At 39.2% G+C, this 17,126-nt stretch overlaps 1 protein-coding gene across 4 annotated transcripts in view; it reads right to left on the reverse strand.

The window, feature by feature from the left end:
• Nucleotides 1-3,530: 3,530 nt before the first annotated feature.
• epg5 (ectopic P-granules autophagy protein 5 homolog (C. elegans)) overlaps nucleotides 3,531-17,126 on the reverse strand; it is a 43,093-nt gene continuing 29,497 nt past the window's right edge. For all 4 annotated transcript variants that reach the window (XM_088629562.1, XM_088629563.1, XM_088629565.1 and 1 more), the window contains exons 29-45: nucleotides 16,924-17,066; nucleotides 15,788-15,944; nucleotides 15,276-15,470; nucleotides 14,670-14,883; nucleotides 14,111-14,253; nucleotides 13,687-13,894; nucleotides 13,162-13,237; nucleotides 12,976-13,079; nucleotides 12,263-12,438; nucleotides 11,426-11,611; nucleotides 10,573-10,782; nucleotides 10,330-10,474; nucleotides 9,508-9,750; nucleotides 9,024-9,243; nucleotides 8,066-8,281; nucleotides 6,889-7,003; nucleotides 3,531-6,245 (exon numbers count right to left, since the gene is read on the reverse strand). In XM_088629562.1, coding sequence (XP_088485688.1) covers nucleotides 6,063-6,245; nucleotides 6,889-7,003; nucleotides 8,066-8,281; nucleotides 9,024-9,243; nucleotides 9,508-9,750; nucleotides 10,330-10,474; nucleotides 10,573-10,782; nucleotides 11,426-11,611; nucleotides 12,263-12,438; nucleotides 12,976-13,079; nucleotides 13,162-13,237; nucleotides 13,687-13,894; nucleotides 14,111-14,253; nucleotides 14,670-14,883; nucleotides 15,276-15,470; nucleotides 15,788-15,944; nucleotides 16,924-17,066 — 2,934 coding nt within the window. In that variant the 3' untranslated portion in view covers nucleotides 3,531-6,062. The remainder of the gene's footprint in view (nucleotides 6,246-6,888; nucleotides 7,004-8,065; nucleotides 8,282-9,023; nucleotides 9,244-9,507; nucleotides 9,751-10,329; nucleotides 10,475-10,572; nucleotides 10,783-11,425; nucleotides 11,612-12,262; nucleotides 12,439-12,975; nucleotides 13,080-13,161; nucleotides 13,238-13,686; nucleotides 13,895-14,110; nucleotides 14,254-14,669; nucleotides 14,884-15,275; nucleotides 15,471-15,787; nucleotides 15,945-16,923; nucleotides 17,067-17,126) is intronic.

The following is a 17,126-nucleotide window of genomic DNA, read 5'->3' on the forward strand; positions in this document are numbered from 1 at the left end:
GGTTCTCTTTCTATACTCATCCTTCTTGATCTCAGTGCTGCTTTTGACACTGTTGACCATGACATCTTACTTTCTCATCTTGAGACTGTGTTTGGAGTTTTCTGACACTGCTTTCAAATGGTTCAAATCTTACCTCACTGATCGCTGTCACTTCATCTCTCTTAATTGGCACAGGTCTGAAATTAGTCTTGTTAAGTCTGGTGTTCCTCAGGGCTCAATACTGGGCCTCTTGCTCTTCAGCATTTACATGTTTCCACTTGGTCAGCTCATTTCTATGCTGTCGACACTCAAATATACATCCATACCAAACATCCATACCAAACTGATGTGTCTGTCTCATTTCTATCTAATTGAATCTCTGACATAAACATTTGGATGACTCAAAACTTCCTTCATCTTAACTACGACAAGACTGAAGTCATGCTTACTGGCACCCCCCATCAACTTCGTAAAGCCAGTCCTGTAACCCTATCTGTAGATGGTTCTGTACTAGAGCTTCAATCTAAATTAAAAAACCTTGGGGTTATATTCGATTCTGGCTTTACATTCGACCCACATGTGCAGCATACTGTCAAAACATATTTTTGTGACCTCGGAAATATCGCTAGACTAAGCCCTATGCTATCACTAACTGTGGCTGAAAAGCTGATCAACACATTTGTGTTCTCTCGAATTGACTACTGTAATGCTGTACTCGCTGGGGTATCTAAATCTATTTTGAACAAACTGCAGTATGTCCAAAATTCAGCAGCCAGAATCTTGACCAGGTCTAGTGCAAGTGATCACATTACTCCTATCCTGGAGTCCTTGCACTGGCTTCCGGTCAAATTCCATGTAGACTTTAAAATCCTCATGCTCACCTATAAGGCTCTGCATGGCTTGGCACCTCAGTACCTGTCTGAACTATTATCGCCCTACTCCCCACCTCACAACCTTCGCTCTTCTAATTCTGCTCTCCTTACTGTCCCCCAAGCCCGTCTACACTGTATGGGTGACAGGACCTTCTCCTGTTATGCCCCCAAGCTCTGGAACTCTCTCCCCAAGGATATCAGAGAGTTACCTTCTCTAAACTCCTTCAAATCCAGACTCAAAACCCTCTTCTTTAGAAAAGCCTTTACTTAACTGGTTCTGTTCTTCACCCCTCAGCTTTTCTTAGTATCACCATCCATGGTCTCCTCTATATATTGTAATTGTGTTTTATCTTGTGTATTATTTTTATTTATTGTTGTTGTCATTCTGTAAAGTGCTTTGAGAAGCCACCTTTAAAGGCGCTATATAAAATAAAGTTTATTATTATCATTATGGTTCCTTCTTCCCTGTTTTACTCTGTCGTAGTCGTTAGAAAACAGGAACATTTCCTCCTGTAGGTTACATGTCATTAAACGTGAATTTCTGCTGCTGATATTCCTAAATGCTTTTCTCAGTCTATGTATGAACAGGTGAAATCCACCATAAAAAAACTGTTTCTTCTCTTGCACATAAATTCTTAATTTCATTATTAATTCAGTAGTGTATATCTGCATTTGTTGCTTAATACTAGACTCCTCACGCTACAGTATATCTTTAGAATGTGTTTTGAGTCTGGCTGATATAGATTCTGAGATCTTGATTTCTCCAGGCTATGTTCCTGAGCCTGAAAACCTTTAAGACATAGTGCTACACCTCCTCCTCATCTAACATTTCTGTCTGTGAGGAACAGTGTATCCACTGTTGCATTCATCTCTATCAGTTGTCCATGTATCATTTAATGTGGTAGCTTCTGCTGTATTTCATGCATTTTTTGTATATAGCTCCTAGCTTTTAGGTACGCACACTTAAAATTGAATAAGACTTCGTATTTGTGTTAAAATCTGTAATATTGATAATATATTTGTGATTTTTTACTTCGTTGGAAGAAGGGTTTCTGTTTGTTAATATTAACGTGGAAATGCAGGGATGCTTTAATTGCTTTTGCTGATAGCAGTAGGCAGACTATCAGACAGCTACAGATGGTTATGCAAGCTGTAAAACAGTTACATAAAGGAGTTCAAATCTAGTATCAGACAGTAGTCTACAAAGGGCGGTGGATCTAGCCTCAATACATTTCTGAAGCCCAAAAAAGGATAGTGCCAAAGCAGACTAATTTTCACTAACCACTTGGCATAATAACTGAAAAAGAATATCGGTTTCAGGGAAAATATTCCACTTCACTCAGGGACTTCAACAATGACTTTTCCCTGATAGGCTGCAGCATGTGATAGCCTGTACTTCTAACTATTGTGCAATGTTATGTAACATGCACCCATCCATTTTCTAATCACTTCTTCCCATTCCGGTTTGCAGGGGAGCCGAAGCCTACTCTGATAAGCAACGGGCAAAAGGTAGCATACAGCCTAGTTGAGACATCAGTCCATCGCAGGGAAGATGGACACAAGCAAAGACACACAAACACTGACACCAGGACTGTGGGAGGAAACCAGAGCACCCAGAGGAAACCCACACAAACACAGGAAGAGCATACATAAATATAAAAATAAAAGTATAAACTCCACGCAGATAACACCCCAAGTCCGGAACTGAACCCAGAGTCCCAGCTCTGTTAGGCAGCAATGCTAACCACTGAGCCATTGTGCCATCCGATGTTATGTAACAAAGTCGTTTTAATTAAAAGGCAAGCAAATTTAAATATGACATTGTATATCCAATTGTCAAAGATGAACAGATCTTTTCATTTTCCCTGGTATGATCATGGCATTCAAGGTTAAATTACAAGCCTAGATATTTTTATTCTGAATTATTTGTTCATGCAAATGTCCAGACTTTATAAGGCCATACCTAAAAAAATCATGACAGTAAAAATTTAAGTAGCCTCATTCACGATATACTCTCTGGTCCCTGTGATAACCCTACTCACACACTCCACAGTACAGTCTCTGAGGCAGCTCCACTCCTTACACACTCCACAGTACAGTCTCTGAGGCAGCCCAACACCTTACACACTCCACAGTACAGTACACTGTAAAGCGCTTTGAATGGAGTGTACAGAAAAGCGCTATATATAGTGAGTGCAAACATTATTAAATTAAGTGAAATGTGTCTGTTGTATGGACAGAAGTAGGATAACAAGAAAGCTGGGTCTTGATCAGTTATCAGTAGCTCCACTGTGGATTAAACACATTGGCAAGGGATATTTCTTCTCAGTACAGCATCACTGCTATTAAAACTGATGCTGCATGAAGGAAAATGTCCTTCCTCTTCTTTGCCTCGTCATTTATAATTATTGCCCTATGTTTCTGAAACAACATAAAATATTACAAAATGACATTTGTTTTGGAACAAAATGCTGTTAACACCCGAGGTCTAGAATCTAAATTATTTTTCATTCACTGGGAGGTTAGTCACTTTGTACAAGCTATCATTGTCAGTGTATTCCCCACAGACTGCTCTAAAGGTTAAAATATAAAAAAGCAGGCAAAATTGTAAAAGCCATATTAACCTGCTCTGACATTTAATTTTTCAGGTAGCCTCCAATATAAGGAATCGTACACTCATTTTACAATTCAAATACAATTTTATTTTTACTTAATCACATATACAGTGTTCCAATAAAGACTTCTTTTTTTACAAATGTAATTGCAACATACATTCAACCTATGCTAGAGATTTTTCTTATTGGATAACTTTCAATAAAAGGTTACACAGTCAAAATTTAAATTCAGGCTTTTGCACAACCCAAGTATCTCTATGGCACAATGGGAATATAAAACTGTAATACATGAGAAGCATACAGATAAGGCAGATAAGAAGTGGTAGAATAGTTGATGGCATGCAATGACCTTTCTTAGAGGTTACTATTTTGATTTTAGTTATCCAGGATATTCTGTCTGAACAGAGCAAGTAAATGGACCAAAAATCATACTGAATCCTAGTAGCTGTATTGGAAATAAGCGCTTCAAATCTGCTTCAGAAGCTTCTTATGTTTTAAAGATTTGGTGTTCCATCATTTTTGTAGCTACTGTGTCTTACAATTCAAGGTTAAATATTATTCAACAATGGTGCTGTCATGCAATCTTTTCAGGGTTTTAACACATATGTCTGTTTGTGTTTAAGATATATCTGAATCCAGTATCAGTTTATTTGTTTTGTGAAGTCTTTATATTTTCTAAAAGGTATGAAGCACAATAATTGAATGCAGTTTTTTTTTTATTTGAAGCCTAATTCAAAGTACCCTTACAGTTTTTGTTTTGACTAAATCATACATTTTATCTCATTTTGTACACTCCAGTGAAAACATGTAATCAAAATCACGTTCTGAAATCAACACACAGTATTATTGACAAGTTAAATTATTTGTTGGTTGCATACCAAAGTACCAGGCATTGGTAGTACTTACTTTCTCATAAAGCATAATACTATGCAGACCATTACAAACTGCTTACATGGTGTAATATACTGTTGATAATTTTAAGGGTATGTTTTCAATAGTGTTTGAATGTTTTGGTTTTTTAATAATTTGGCTTCAAATGTGGAATATTCACAATAAAATCCTTTTTAAAGAGAAAAGAAAGATTAAAAGTTTTATTGGACCTCACCTCTTTCATCATTCCCACATTTGTAGAGATGTAGACAGTAATTTATGAGAGAAAGGATTGGTTTGGCACTTCAAAAAAACAGCAAAAAGCAGGATAATACTTAAAATATTTAGGATTGTATGTGTCAGGGGAGATTACTTTTTTTTCTTTCTTTGACAGAAGAGAAAGGGACTACAGCCAAATATAAGACTTGTGATAGAAAAGGGTAGGCATGTCCTTTGTACAGTAAGGCACCAGAGTTGTGCCTTCAGGAAGATCTTGTGAGTTGTGTACTAGTCCAGCAATTACTGACAGTTTCTGACTTTCTGACAGTTTATCATGAAAAGAGTCAGATAAATCTAGTGGGAACCATCTGAAAAACATTTGGTGTGATGCTGTGGTTGTGCAACGGGAAAGCATGCATTAAAACAAATCCTTACTCACAAATTAGGTGGAAAAGGTGTTTGGTGGCCACTAATCCAATTTTGAACCCAATGGAAGAAGGGTGGTGAAACATTCAATATTACATTAATATATGCTGTATCATACTAATAAGAATCACAAGTACATTCTGACAAAAGATAACGTTCTCCTTTTTAAATATCTATACACACTATAGAATGTAGATTCAATTATAAAGATTTCTGTAACATCTGGTGAGAGAAGTTATACTCTTAAAACCTCATTTACATATGCAGTTAAAATTTTAAATTGTAACTGGTCAAAGAATTACTGGAAACAAAATATTACTTATCATATTCCATTAATTAATTTGAATAGCACAGATTTTTTCTAACAAAAAATGTTCTGTGTTTTACCCCATTTTTGCTTCAGAATTATTTTCCAAGGCCACTTGAGTGCAAACTTTATACTGGAATTTCAAGGCATGAAAGTGAAACCTCAACACAAACTCACAAACCCAAGAAAACTATCTTTTTGAAACTTGTCTTGTTCTATATGCAACACCTCCAGATTCTGGAGCTCCTGGTGGTAAGAGTATAATCCATCTCAGAGTTTATCAGCTGTTGCTAGGAAAATGAAAAAATGAGTTATCGCTACACTCAGAACAATCTGAGATCTATCTATAGGTCTGGTTTCCACGAAGCAGGACAATGATTATTCAATTACAACCTGACTTGTCAATACCAGGATACACATCAGGGGTTCAAAATACAGATCTGGGGTTCGACTCCAAACTCTAAAGAATCTGTGCAAAGAGCTTAGCAAAGGAAAGGGTAGGAGGGACTTTTTGTAAATTTGCCAGCTGGGACAGAAATGCCCCTCTTAGAAAGCATCGCTAGGGAATGGAATCCAGTGTTTCAGTACCCTTTTCAAAGAAAGAAATGGCATTTTTAGCATTCATAAGTTTTGGTCTATGCCCTTGGAGCAGTGCGTTTCATGGTAGTTCCATACTGCTGTGATTTCACCACCTTCTTATGCCAGTCTGAAGAGGAAACATTCTGCTGTTCTGTGTCCCAACTGCTGCCCTCTCGTCAACAGAGGACAGAAGTGCTACCGTATGATGTCCAAGTAGTGCAAATCCGTATAGAGAGCATTGACGAGGAGAGCCAGCAGACGATTCCCATCCAGCAGACAGTGGCCGGGGTATCTGATGAACTGACAGGCTTGACTGAGTGTTTCTTGGAACTCAGAGTACTGCTTCGTAGAAGGCATCAAGTCAAGGGTGTTAAGTGCCTAAGTCAAGATGTAAATTCGGTCATTAGCCCAATTACATTTTTCTAAATTTATCTGTGAAGCCAAAGAATGTTCTATTTTCGTGGATTATCTAATTATCTTTACCTGAGCTAACATAAAATACGCGTATTAATCAATTTAAACAGCAAAAGGATCCAAAAAGTAGACAAACATTTTAACATGCTACTATCAGAGCTAACACCAGTTTTACGTTGGATTTTCATTACATACTTAGAGGACATCATCAACAGAAAAATGTATTTATGTATTTATTTAAATTATTCTGACTTGGGAAAGCATTCTAATAATACATTGGTTTGTTGTTTATAGAGCCTACAGTGTTGGTTACTGTGTTACTGTACATGCCGTAATAATAAAAGTTTCTGAAGAGTGTGAAAGATATACACTACGAAATGAAAGATGATGTAGATTTACAATCACCCAAAATATTATTATGTAATAATATTTAAAATATATTTACTAATTAACTAATTAATTAATGTTTTGAATTAAATCTCAAAGACATAGCAACTCAATCATATCTTGAAGGCTAAACAATTAAGGCGATAGTGTTGTATGCATAAATCTTTTTTAACACGCAAGAATAAATGACTAGGTCCTAATTAACAATAAGCAGCCGTACTTGCTGTGCTTTAGGGGAGATTTGCAGGTCTGATCCTGGCTGGAGTCGGAGCCGGTTCTCTGCAGGCACCTGGACTAACAGGAACGCTGACATACTGCGCACCACAACCCGGAACCTGAACAGAACAACATCAAATCACATCTCTTGCAACACTGAACTGCATGGAAATACAATTACATTTGATTCAGTGGGCACTGCTAAAACAGGCTTTAGAATATGTAAGGAATACCACAAAAATGCTTTTCTCTACATTTTGGAATCACTAATTGCTTTCATATTCCACTTAATCTGGGGTCACCAGATGTACAGTAAATACACTTGACTCAAGTCAAGCAGCAGTTCTGAGCGAACCCACATGTGAGGACTGCTGCTCACTGTGTGAAAACCTGAAAGCTCCACTGTGCCTTATGGTTAGCTCTGACTGGCAGACCAGCAACTTTCTTGATGACATCACTACAGGTTCACGGTGTCTGGTTGCTCTTCCATTTTCGGCCAACGAAATGCTGGCTGACTCAAGTCCATCATGCTCCTCAGAGGCATGGCAAATTGTGCAACACCTCTTGGGCAATACCCGGCACAGCGAGCCAACAGTAAGGCCCAGACACAAGCTGGACATGTCTAGACAACAGGGCTCCAGTGTGCACCTCAAGCACTTATTTACAACTGGAAATAACTGGAAAGCCTCAAAGTGTACTGGTATACTGCAGGTTCATCTCTTATCAGAAATACTTATTATTCACTCAGAAAAATATCAGGTATTTTTCTATATATCTAAAAAGCATGGTTTTTTTAAAGTTTTTTGATGTAATGAAGATTTGCTTTTCTTAAAACTCTCAATACATTAATATTCAATGTATTAAGCCAAATTACAGTTTGTTTTAACTAACTTAAACAATTGATGGGTTAAATGATCTACTATCGTATGTGTTTTAATGTTCCGTTAAACATGCCACCCTGAAAGAACCTATTTCTGTGTATATAACTAAATGGTTTAGCTTTCTCTTAATTTGAGATTAATTTGTAATTACGACAATGATAAGAGTGGCCAGTAATTGCTCTGCTTGAAATGAAATGGCATGTCCCTATTTGAAATCTATGCATCATCAAAAATCTCTTTTCTCACGTAACAGAACAACTGGTCCAAGCAATCAAAGAAGGTGCCAAGTCCTCTCCTCACCTGCTGGAAAGAGGTGACTTCTTGCCCAGACCTATAGCCCCCAGGATCCCGGAGGCCAGCCTCTCTTCCCCCAGCTGGGCAAGCCGAGCCTGCAAGCTGAGCAGGGTCTGGATGAGGGGCTCCAGGTCACAGACATCGCCCTGGTCCACCTGCACCTGTATCAGCTCCAGGCTCTTGTGCCACCACAGGAACAGCTTGCTCTCATCAGCTGGACTGCTGCTCAAGCCAGACAGGAGAACTGTGGTCACTATTAAATTATCAGGGTGGGATAATTTACTTCTTCCAATGAGTAATCTTCATTTTACATACAGTTTAGAGTATTCTCTAACATTAGGGCTATTGTTACTGGTTGAATTGTGATGACAGTATTGTATTTAAGAAACGCTAATCTACCATTTCATCAATCATAAAACACATCCACCAATTCACCAGTTACTGTATAGCAACATATGCTGTCTAGAAATTAACATACTGTCTCTCTGGAGTTGTGTATAAATATCATATAACACACAGAACTCCGTTTTTAATATTTAAAAATTCAGTGACTCACGGGACATAGTTTGCATCTGTAATGACTAAACAAGGGGAACTGAAACCATTAGTTCAACTTCCTGGGCTGAAATTGTTATAATTTAGTCTGAAAAAGACTAAAATAATGGAGTGCAATCTCCAAACAGAAATGATCAACATAATTCAGATTTTTTTAATCTGAGCTATAAAACATGAAAGGTATTTTGAACAGTGTACTTTCACTCTTTGCATCTGTTTTTGGAAATTTCACCAATCAACTAAATCTATAGAAAAATACCCCTCACATTTAAATAATGTTAATTTTTAAAATCCAGCTACAGTTTTAGGGCAACCTGTGCCTTTCAGCCGAGTTGTAGTCTTCTGTCCTGCCCTTGAACTGTCAACACACTTACTCAAGAGTGCACCTATGGTTCTCTGAGCATCGCACCTGGGGAAGACTTCGCTCATCCAAGTCTTGAGCAGCATCAGAGTCTTCTTCTCATTAACCAGAGTCTGCTCAAGGTTGAGCCTCTGGAGGATGTAGACGTACAGTGTAAGGAAGCTGCCCAACGCCAGACTCTCCTGGAGAAAGTCCTCGACTGTCAGCTCGGGCACCTGGAGAGACAACAGGATAGGGCCCCACCCAGAGTACTGATCCACACAGGCTCCTGGCAACAAGCACACACAAGAAGAGAGGGGCAGACAGAGAAAAGAAGGATATGTCATGATGAAATGGCAGAGCAATCTCTCTTCCTCCTCACCACGGATTTAACAGTGGTTTTGGATTTTGGATTTTGAACATTGCACATCTAATAGAACAGTTCAGATGGCACCTGTGCATGAAAGTTATTGAAATCATAACTGTTTAAACATATTGCATCAGAAGAAATGCCCCAGTCCTGGTGTCCCTCTGAGCCCAGTTCCCCCCTTACCATCGGTGAAGTAGGCGAGGATGCAGGCTTCAGTGGTGCGAGCCATATGGCGGACAGAAGCTAGGCTGCAGCAAGCAGCGGTGAGAAGGGGCAGGACCAGGGGGGCCCGGGCCCTGCGCTCCACCCAGCTGTGCAGCATCCCTCCAAGGGCCTCAGCAGTGGACACACCTGCACTGTTCAGCACCTTCAGCACCTCTGCAAACAGGCTGCATGTAGCCATGTGTCGCTGGCGCAGGTCAGTCTCTGTGGGGCAGAGATCACTTCAGTCAGTTCAGTCTTGGAGCCCATCACTCTATAACCAGATTGCTTTGATCGTGCTTTTCTAACAATCAAATGAATGTAATAGCGACTGTGTGTACCAAGGAGACATGTTTGAGAATATATATATATACAGGCAGACCTCAAACAAGAATCTGTAAAACATAATAATGAGATACTTGTTAACTGCACTGTTATGGTTACTAGCTATGCAAAATATCAGTTGTTAGCAATATCTTCTTTAAAATCTAAAAGTTATACCTGGTGTTTGCTACACCAGATACTGTATGACTAGTTTTTATGCCTTTTTTGGCACTTAGGAGAATACAGGAAAATAGAGAAATCTTCCTTTTGAGAAGACACTGGTCTGTAGACCCAGAATCCCACCTATAGCCTGCAATAAAACAACTGTATCATGCCAAACGCCTCAAGGATAATTTCCAAAACTTTTAAATCCATCAGAGAGCTGTTTTGCAGGAGACAAATAGTCATCTATGTTAACAAGTTATATCTCATTTAGATATTAATGAGAACCAAAAGCATTTTCCTAGTAGGATTTGTCACCTGGAGGGTTGAAGACCACAATGTCCTCTAGCAGACTCTCCATCTCCCTTTTCAGTTCTGAGAGGCTGATGTTCCCATTCTGGTCCAAGGTAGTCAGGAACTGAACAACCATGTGGATGAAGGCCTGACACTTCAGCATCATGTCCTATCATGCAAGATTAATGCAACATAGGAAATAGTCTGAGTATAAGTTTTTCAAACCAGTGATGTGGTTACTCATGCACTCACTAAGCTGGTACTCACACTGTGCAGTGTTCCTTCAAAGGTGGATTCAAAGCCAGCAGTCATCTTCAGAAGTTTGACCACAAGTTCTGAGGAGGTGTCCCTCTTCAGGATGAGAGCTGAGGGGTAATGGGTGTTCACATAGCCCATCACATTGCGATAGGAGGAAGAGTCCACAAGGTGCCAAGGGAGAGAAGTGGACTGTCCAAGCAGACTCAGAAGTGGAGAGTCCTGTAGGGATAAAAAAAACAACGATGACATGAGAGGAATGTAAATCCAGACGAGAATTATATTAATACACAGCAATTCTACTGCACAAATGTTGTCCTCAATGCTCTTGGTCAAGCACCAACCTTCTATGTGTGAAAACCAACATTTAATGCAGCATGAAACAAACTCCTTAACCACACTGTTGAAAATTTTGCTCAAATACTAAAACAGCTTGGTAGGAGTCACGCATTATTAACCGACTAGCAATTAGATGAGCAAAATGGATAAATGGTTTGCATTAAGCTTGTAGGTAATAAACTATTTTATTAAAGTGCAATGGTAAAATTAGTCTCTGTTGTTATATCATTATCTTACTTGTCAACCACTTGCTTACTGATCAATCAAAAAGCACTGTACTCATGAGCATGGTATGATCTGGATACAAACCAGTTATACAAAAGCACAAGGTGAGCATTCAGTTGTTGAATGGAATTGAGATAAACAGATAAAGAAACAGCAGAGAACATAATATATACCCGTACAGAACACATAAACATCTGTAAGATTGAAGAACACTGACCAACAAATAATGCTTTCCCTAAGGGGATGATTTCACAACAGAGCTTCTGTAAAAAAAGCAAAAGGCAGGAATGGTTGTACTCACAGGCTTGCTGAGAAGTTGGTCCTCCTTGGCTAGGAAGATCATCATGTAGAGCAGACAGACGACCATGATCTGGGTGTCTGGGTTGGGCTGGGAAGTCAAGGCACTGCTCAGGACACTCACCCAGTTCACCTCACACAGCACACCTCCCAGGAACAGGAAACAGCTCTTTGGACTCCCTCTCTCTACCTGCAAACAGATCATCCCAATGGGCTTTAACAAACATGAATGGCAATATCTACTTTGAAAACTAAAGATACGATCAGTTCATATGGATTCAACATCACACAAAATCTTATTTTTAGAGTTACACCTGTTCTGAATGTATAAAAACATGGTCAAGAGAATGCATTTTTATATGCATTTATTGCTGAAATTCAAACCAATTCAAATGTGAACCTTTTTAAATCTCTTGCCTCAATGTGTTTGCTCACAGTTTGCAAAGGTTTGAAAAAAGCATGAAGCTTGAAACCTGTAACAAACAGTAATATGGTCACTTGAAAGTTAAGACCTGTGGATAATTACCACAATATCTTTGACCTGACCTTCTAAAATCATACTTTATGAGAAAAAATACTAATGGCGCTTATAAAAATGCTGTAAGAGAAAGTACTGAATGAGTCACAGCAAAAATTTTTAGCATGAAGGTTTTAAGTGGGGGAACTTCACAAGAAGAAATTTGCCTGAATCACATACTTAATCTTGAGAATTAACCCTGATGAGCCTGGTATGGGACAGTGGGTCACAATTTGTAATTATAATATCATGCCAATATTTGATTGATTTATAAGCCTGGGCTGTAGTAGGAAGGAAATCAGCTTCAGTAAATGGGTGTCTTACATTAAAAAACTGGTTCATGAGAGTTTGGTCTGGGTGCAGGTCCTTCCAAGGCAACCGGCTATATTCTGTGTGGTATGTGTACAGGATGTACTCTGGCATTTTGGGAGCGGTGCATGTATCACAGTAGTGCATCAGATGTATCCTGAGAGCATCTCTCTGGCCAGGCAGCAACATATCTGTGTGACAGTAGACACAATCAGACACTGATTCCCAGAGAGCGTATAATTTAAACATTGGTGCTAGAAAACAACAGAATAGCACAAATGTGTAGAAGTGTAGTAGTTCGAACAGGTAAATCAGCAGGTTAATTCAGCAGGAACATTCTGTTTTGTGAAGATCTCTATTACTACTACTACACCCTATAGCCAATATAAGCTGGTGACTGAAGACAACGCAAGTCCCAGAAATACATTTACAGTCTTACTAAAATCCGATTACAAAACATTTGATTTTATTTTGTCTTTTACTCCTGGTAACTTGCATTTTCTTAGATGTACATGTTCAAATAATAATCACATAAAAACATCTTGGTCACAATGGGTAAGATAAACATTTGTAAGAAATTATCTATGTTAGCAGAAACCTAAATATTCCTGTAGACAGTTATGGTAAAAAAAAGGTGGCAATTATTTCTTGTCCACTGAAAATCAAAGAAACACTCTTCTGAAATCTGCTGCGGTCTGAGCAGGGCAGACGGCAGAATGCACGCATACCTTTGAACCTCTCATGCAGGCGTTCTGTGAAATGGGAATACATGGCCACCAGACTGGCAGCAGCAGGGGTGTCAGTTTCCAGCCACGGAAAGCAGCGAGGGTTACTGGGGCGGGAGAAAGATCAATGTGACAGCGAACAATCTGATACACAGGAAAAACAAACACTGCCTTGCCATCTGTAAATACCTCGGATCATCTGTATCCAGCACCAGGATCCATGGCTTGAAAAGGCCAATGATCTTTGAGTGCAAAGACAGCAGGGCTAAAAAGGAGAAACCAAGCTCTGAATCAAGACAGAACACTGCTTTAATAATACACTTTTACATTAACACAGGCAGTATGTTTAATTTTTAAGTGTTTCAATTAACAACTGTTCTATTTGGATGGAGTTACTGTGAAAAATACCACGTATCATTCCATTCTTTCCAATTTACTCTGAAGCATTTTAAAATGGAATTATACTGAAGTGGATTCAAAACAGAGCTGCCTTTTGCTTTTTTACACAAAGAAAGGTGGGAGTGCAGAACAAGCTATCCAGCTGACACCTTGGCTTCTTTCAAGAAATGGTTGAATAAGATTCTTAGATCATTTACCACTTTATTAATGAAATCAGATAGGACAAACTGAGGTTTTGAATTTTTCGTAGGTTTTAAAAACAGAACAAAATTCAAGAGAGTCTAGTTGCAAAGATTTTTTAAATGGGCTTTTTACCGTTAAGTACCACGTTGCTGCCCACTGGCTCTTTGGCTAAACCAGCAAATTCCAAGGTAATGATATTGTTCACCAGGTATCTCCAAAATATCTTCACTTCCTCCAAGTAAGGACCCCACTTAGAAAACAGCCCAAAACTGCGGAAATCAGCTTTTGAGAGACGGAGTTTCAGGAAGAAACCTGACAGCCATTCTATGGTCTCCTGAACCTGAAAGGCACATACATTAATTCAGATCTGTTTAAATGTACTAATATAACACAATCATAGCAAACCACTTTAAAATATGGTTTATGTCTTACTGAGTTCAATAGGTAATTTATTTAGACTTTCTTTTAACTTAAAATAAAAGTTAAAATAATTCAAAGTGACGAGAAGACAATCATGTAGTTTTAGGGTAGTAAGGTGATCAAGTCAGAAACTCACTTGTTGAGGCGACAGGGAGATAGTGATGGCTCTAGAAGCAGAAGGAGGGTTTTTAATGGATTCCTTTTTGAGTGCAGAAGAACAACCCAGCACCCGCAGAGAAGACTTCCAGCATTCAGGACTAATGAGCTGGTCTGCTGAACCTGTGAGTGACACAGCATGCTCTGTTCTATGTACACAGGTACAGTATGTAGACAGGCATCACTAATGTGCCATGAAGAGAAAAATGAGACTTTTTATGGTGTAACCTTTATTTAAAACTGGTTTATTTAAGATATGGCCCACTTCTGGTATTTTTACATGGCACTTCTGATTGACAGTTTTTTTTTCCAATAAGCAAAATCAAAGCTTCTAGATTTTGTTTCAGTGTATGTAATTATTAATAGGACTAATGGCAATTTGGGATAATAGCAACCTAACTCTTCCTATAGACAGCCATGATAAAAAAGCTGGCAATTATTTCCTGTCCACTATAAAAACAAAGTAATTCTATTCTAAAATCTGATAAGAGTTTTGCTTTCTTAACTTTTTAAGATACAATAGCACAGCTGTTACTTACTCTGCATAAGGAGCCGGAGAAAGTCACTATAGTGATCGGGGAATTGGTAGCTCAGTAACTGGGTCCAGTGTTTACAGAACAGGTTAAAAGGCATGAGGATCTCTGGCTCAGGATCCAGGCCACAGGCTGTCAGGGCCATGTGTATCAGCTCCACCAGCCTGCTTCTCTCAGGGAAGAGCGGCTGACTGGAGGACAGCCAGTGCATTAGGTCAAACTGGGAGAAGGGAAATAACAGAAACAGCCCAGGTCAACAGAGAAATGCACATGTACTTCCATGTTTAATTCTACAGTCAGAAAAGTGAATGACTTTTTCACCAAGGTACCACCAACCACCAAGACAACAATTCACACAGACAATCCATATTAAAGAAAACCAAAGCAGTATAAGACCTGACAACAGCTATTCAAAGGGAATAATGTAAATTAACTAGAGAAAACTGTCCACGAAAGTTAAAAACATTCTGATCTAGAAAAGTCTATTTTTGCTTAATATAAAAAATAAACATCAGGGGTTTTGACATAAGAGCAAATGGATACCCAAAACACCATTTAGAGATGGAAGCTAGCCGGTTTCAGATTTAAAAGAACATTAGCAGAGGTGGGAACCTTTGTGAGTAGCATGAAGACGACGTCCCCACTGTCAACATGCAGAGCTCCCACCACCTCTTCGTAGAGGGAGACCAGCTCTGCGGGCGAGGCGTTGGGGGTGAAGTAGGGGGAGAGCAGGTTGCAGAGCTGCCGGTTCTGAAGGATGGTCTTCAGCATTTTCTTGCACTCCTTTGGTGTGTCCCGGATAAAGACCTGACAAGAAGGGAAAGCAGAGCACAGCATCAGTACCTTGTTTTCCATAAACGATTGGATTGCTTATAGATAAATTTGAGGGACAGTAACTTTATGATTAACATGTAGGTTTTTTATTGTTAAATTTACCATACTATCAAAAATGAAGTGGGATCACTGTGTATGTGGTTGGTATACATAAAGAAAAACACTTTGGCTTAAAGCCCTTATGATGTCTGTATAAGGTGGATTTAAGAACTTATGAAAGAAGATTTTTAAATAATGTAATATGATGCTATTTGTAGGACACAGGGAAAAAAAAGGAAACAGGGCGTTACCTGCCCCAGAATTTCAATGCAAGAGGAGAAGAACTGCCTGGTAGGAGGGTGGCGCTGGGTGTCTTCACACACAAATGACACCACTTTGTAAAAGACTGCAATCCCCACTTTCTGCACAATGGGAGTAGGATGCATCTTAAAGGTATTAACAAGGGCCCTAGTTAAAAAAGATAACAACGAAAAGAACATATTAAGGTATTGCGCTGTCCGATAGGACAGATTTAGTATTTTATTCAGTGAAATAAACCTACCACAATATATTCCTGTTGTACCAAACTGGGATTGGAAGTTGAATTTAAAAAATCTTATCATAGAGACTTGCTTTTATCAATGAATAAAGCCAATTTCAGACCGAGCTTATACAGTATATTCATGATTAAAGAAGCCGAACACAAAACAGTTACCAGGTGGCTCAGATGAGACAGACGCTTGCATGAGTGAGGACTGAGCTCCATGATCTATGATCTAGGAGTCGCAGGTTCAAGCCTTGTTAATGCCACCCGCTGACTGTGACTGCTTTCCTAAGTGACTGTGCACAACGGACTGGAGCTCCGCTGAGAGAGGGTGGGATTAGTCAGCCAGGTGTCTCGGTGACACACTGGCCACTGCAGCCTCCAGGGTGTTGATGGTGAACCTCCTGCATGAGTAACTTGAAGGTGAATGGGTGGGAGGAGTCTATTCTTCCTCATTCTCCTCTTCCTCACAGCCATGGGTTCATGACCATGAACCGAGACGCAACAAACATCAAACAGGCTATTCCAAATCAGTTGAGAATACCAAAAAACAAAAGATGAATTTAAATTTGAAAAAGGAAAGACATTATTTCATCCATCACCAGTGTAACTTCAAAAGCCAATGTTTCATATAAGTTCCATTTCATTTGCTTGCAAGTTTGTCAGTCAGGACAGACATGGTCAATGTAACACAAAAGCTACTCTGAAAGGTGGAAACAGGGGCTCTGAAACACCCAAGAAATAGCCCTACAGACTATTTCCTGATTCTTCCTGATTCTTTTCTGGAAAATGACCCTTCTGCAATCAGCCTGCACAACACAGTGAAACACAGTGAAAGGACTGTTGACATTGCCCTGAACTGGCTTCTGCTGTCTATCGTTTATCATTATTACTTATACTCACGTGATGAAATTCTCCATGTGCACAGCAGCTTCAGCTACGCTCTGTGGAGGGGGTTTCATGGCATCTGTCTGGAGCTGCTTAAGGTCTCTCTTCAGAGACTGGATCTGGTTTTGGATAGGCTCGAGCTTGTGAATTCCTTCAAACTGCAACAAAAATGCAAATAAAATAAAAATAAACGAATGGACACATACAAAAACAATAAA

Source organism: Lepisosteus platostomus, chromosome 4, assembly GCF_059453375.1.
Source record: "Lepisosteus platostomus isolate fLepPlt1 chromosome 4, fLepPlt1.hap1, whole genome shotgun sequence".
NCBI lineage: Eukaryota > Metazoa > Chordata > Actinopteri > Semionotiformes > Lepisosteidae > Lepisosteus > Lepisosteus platostomus.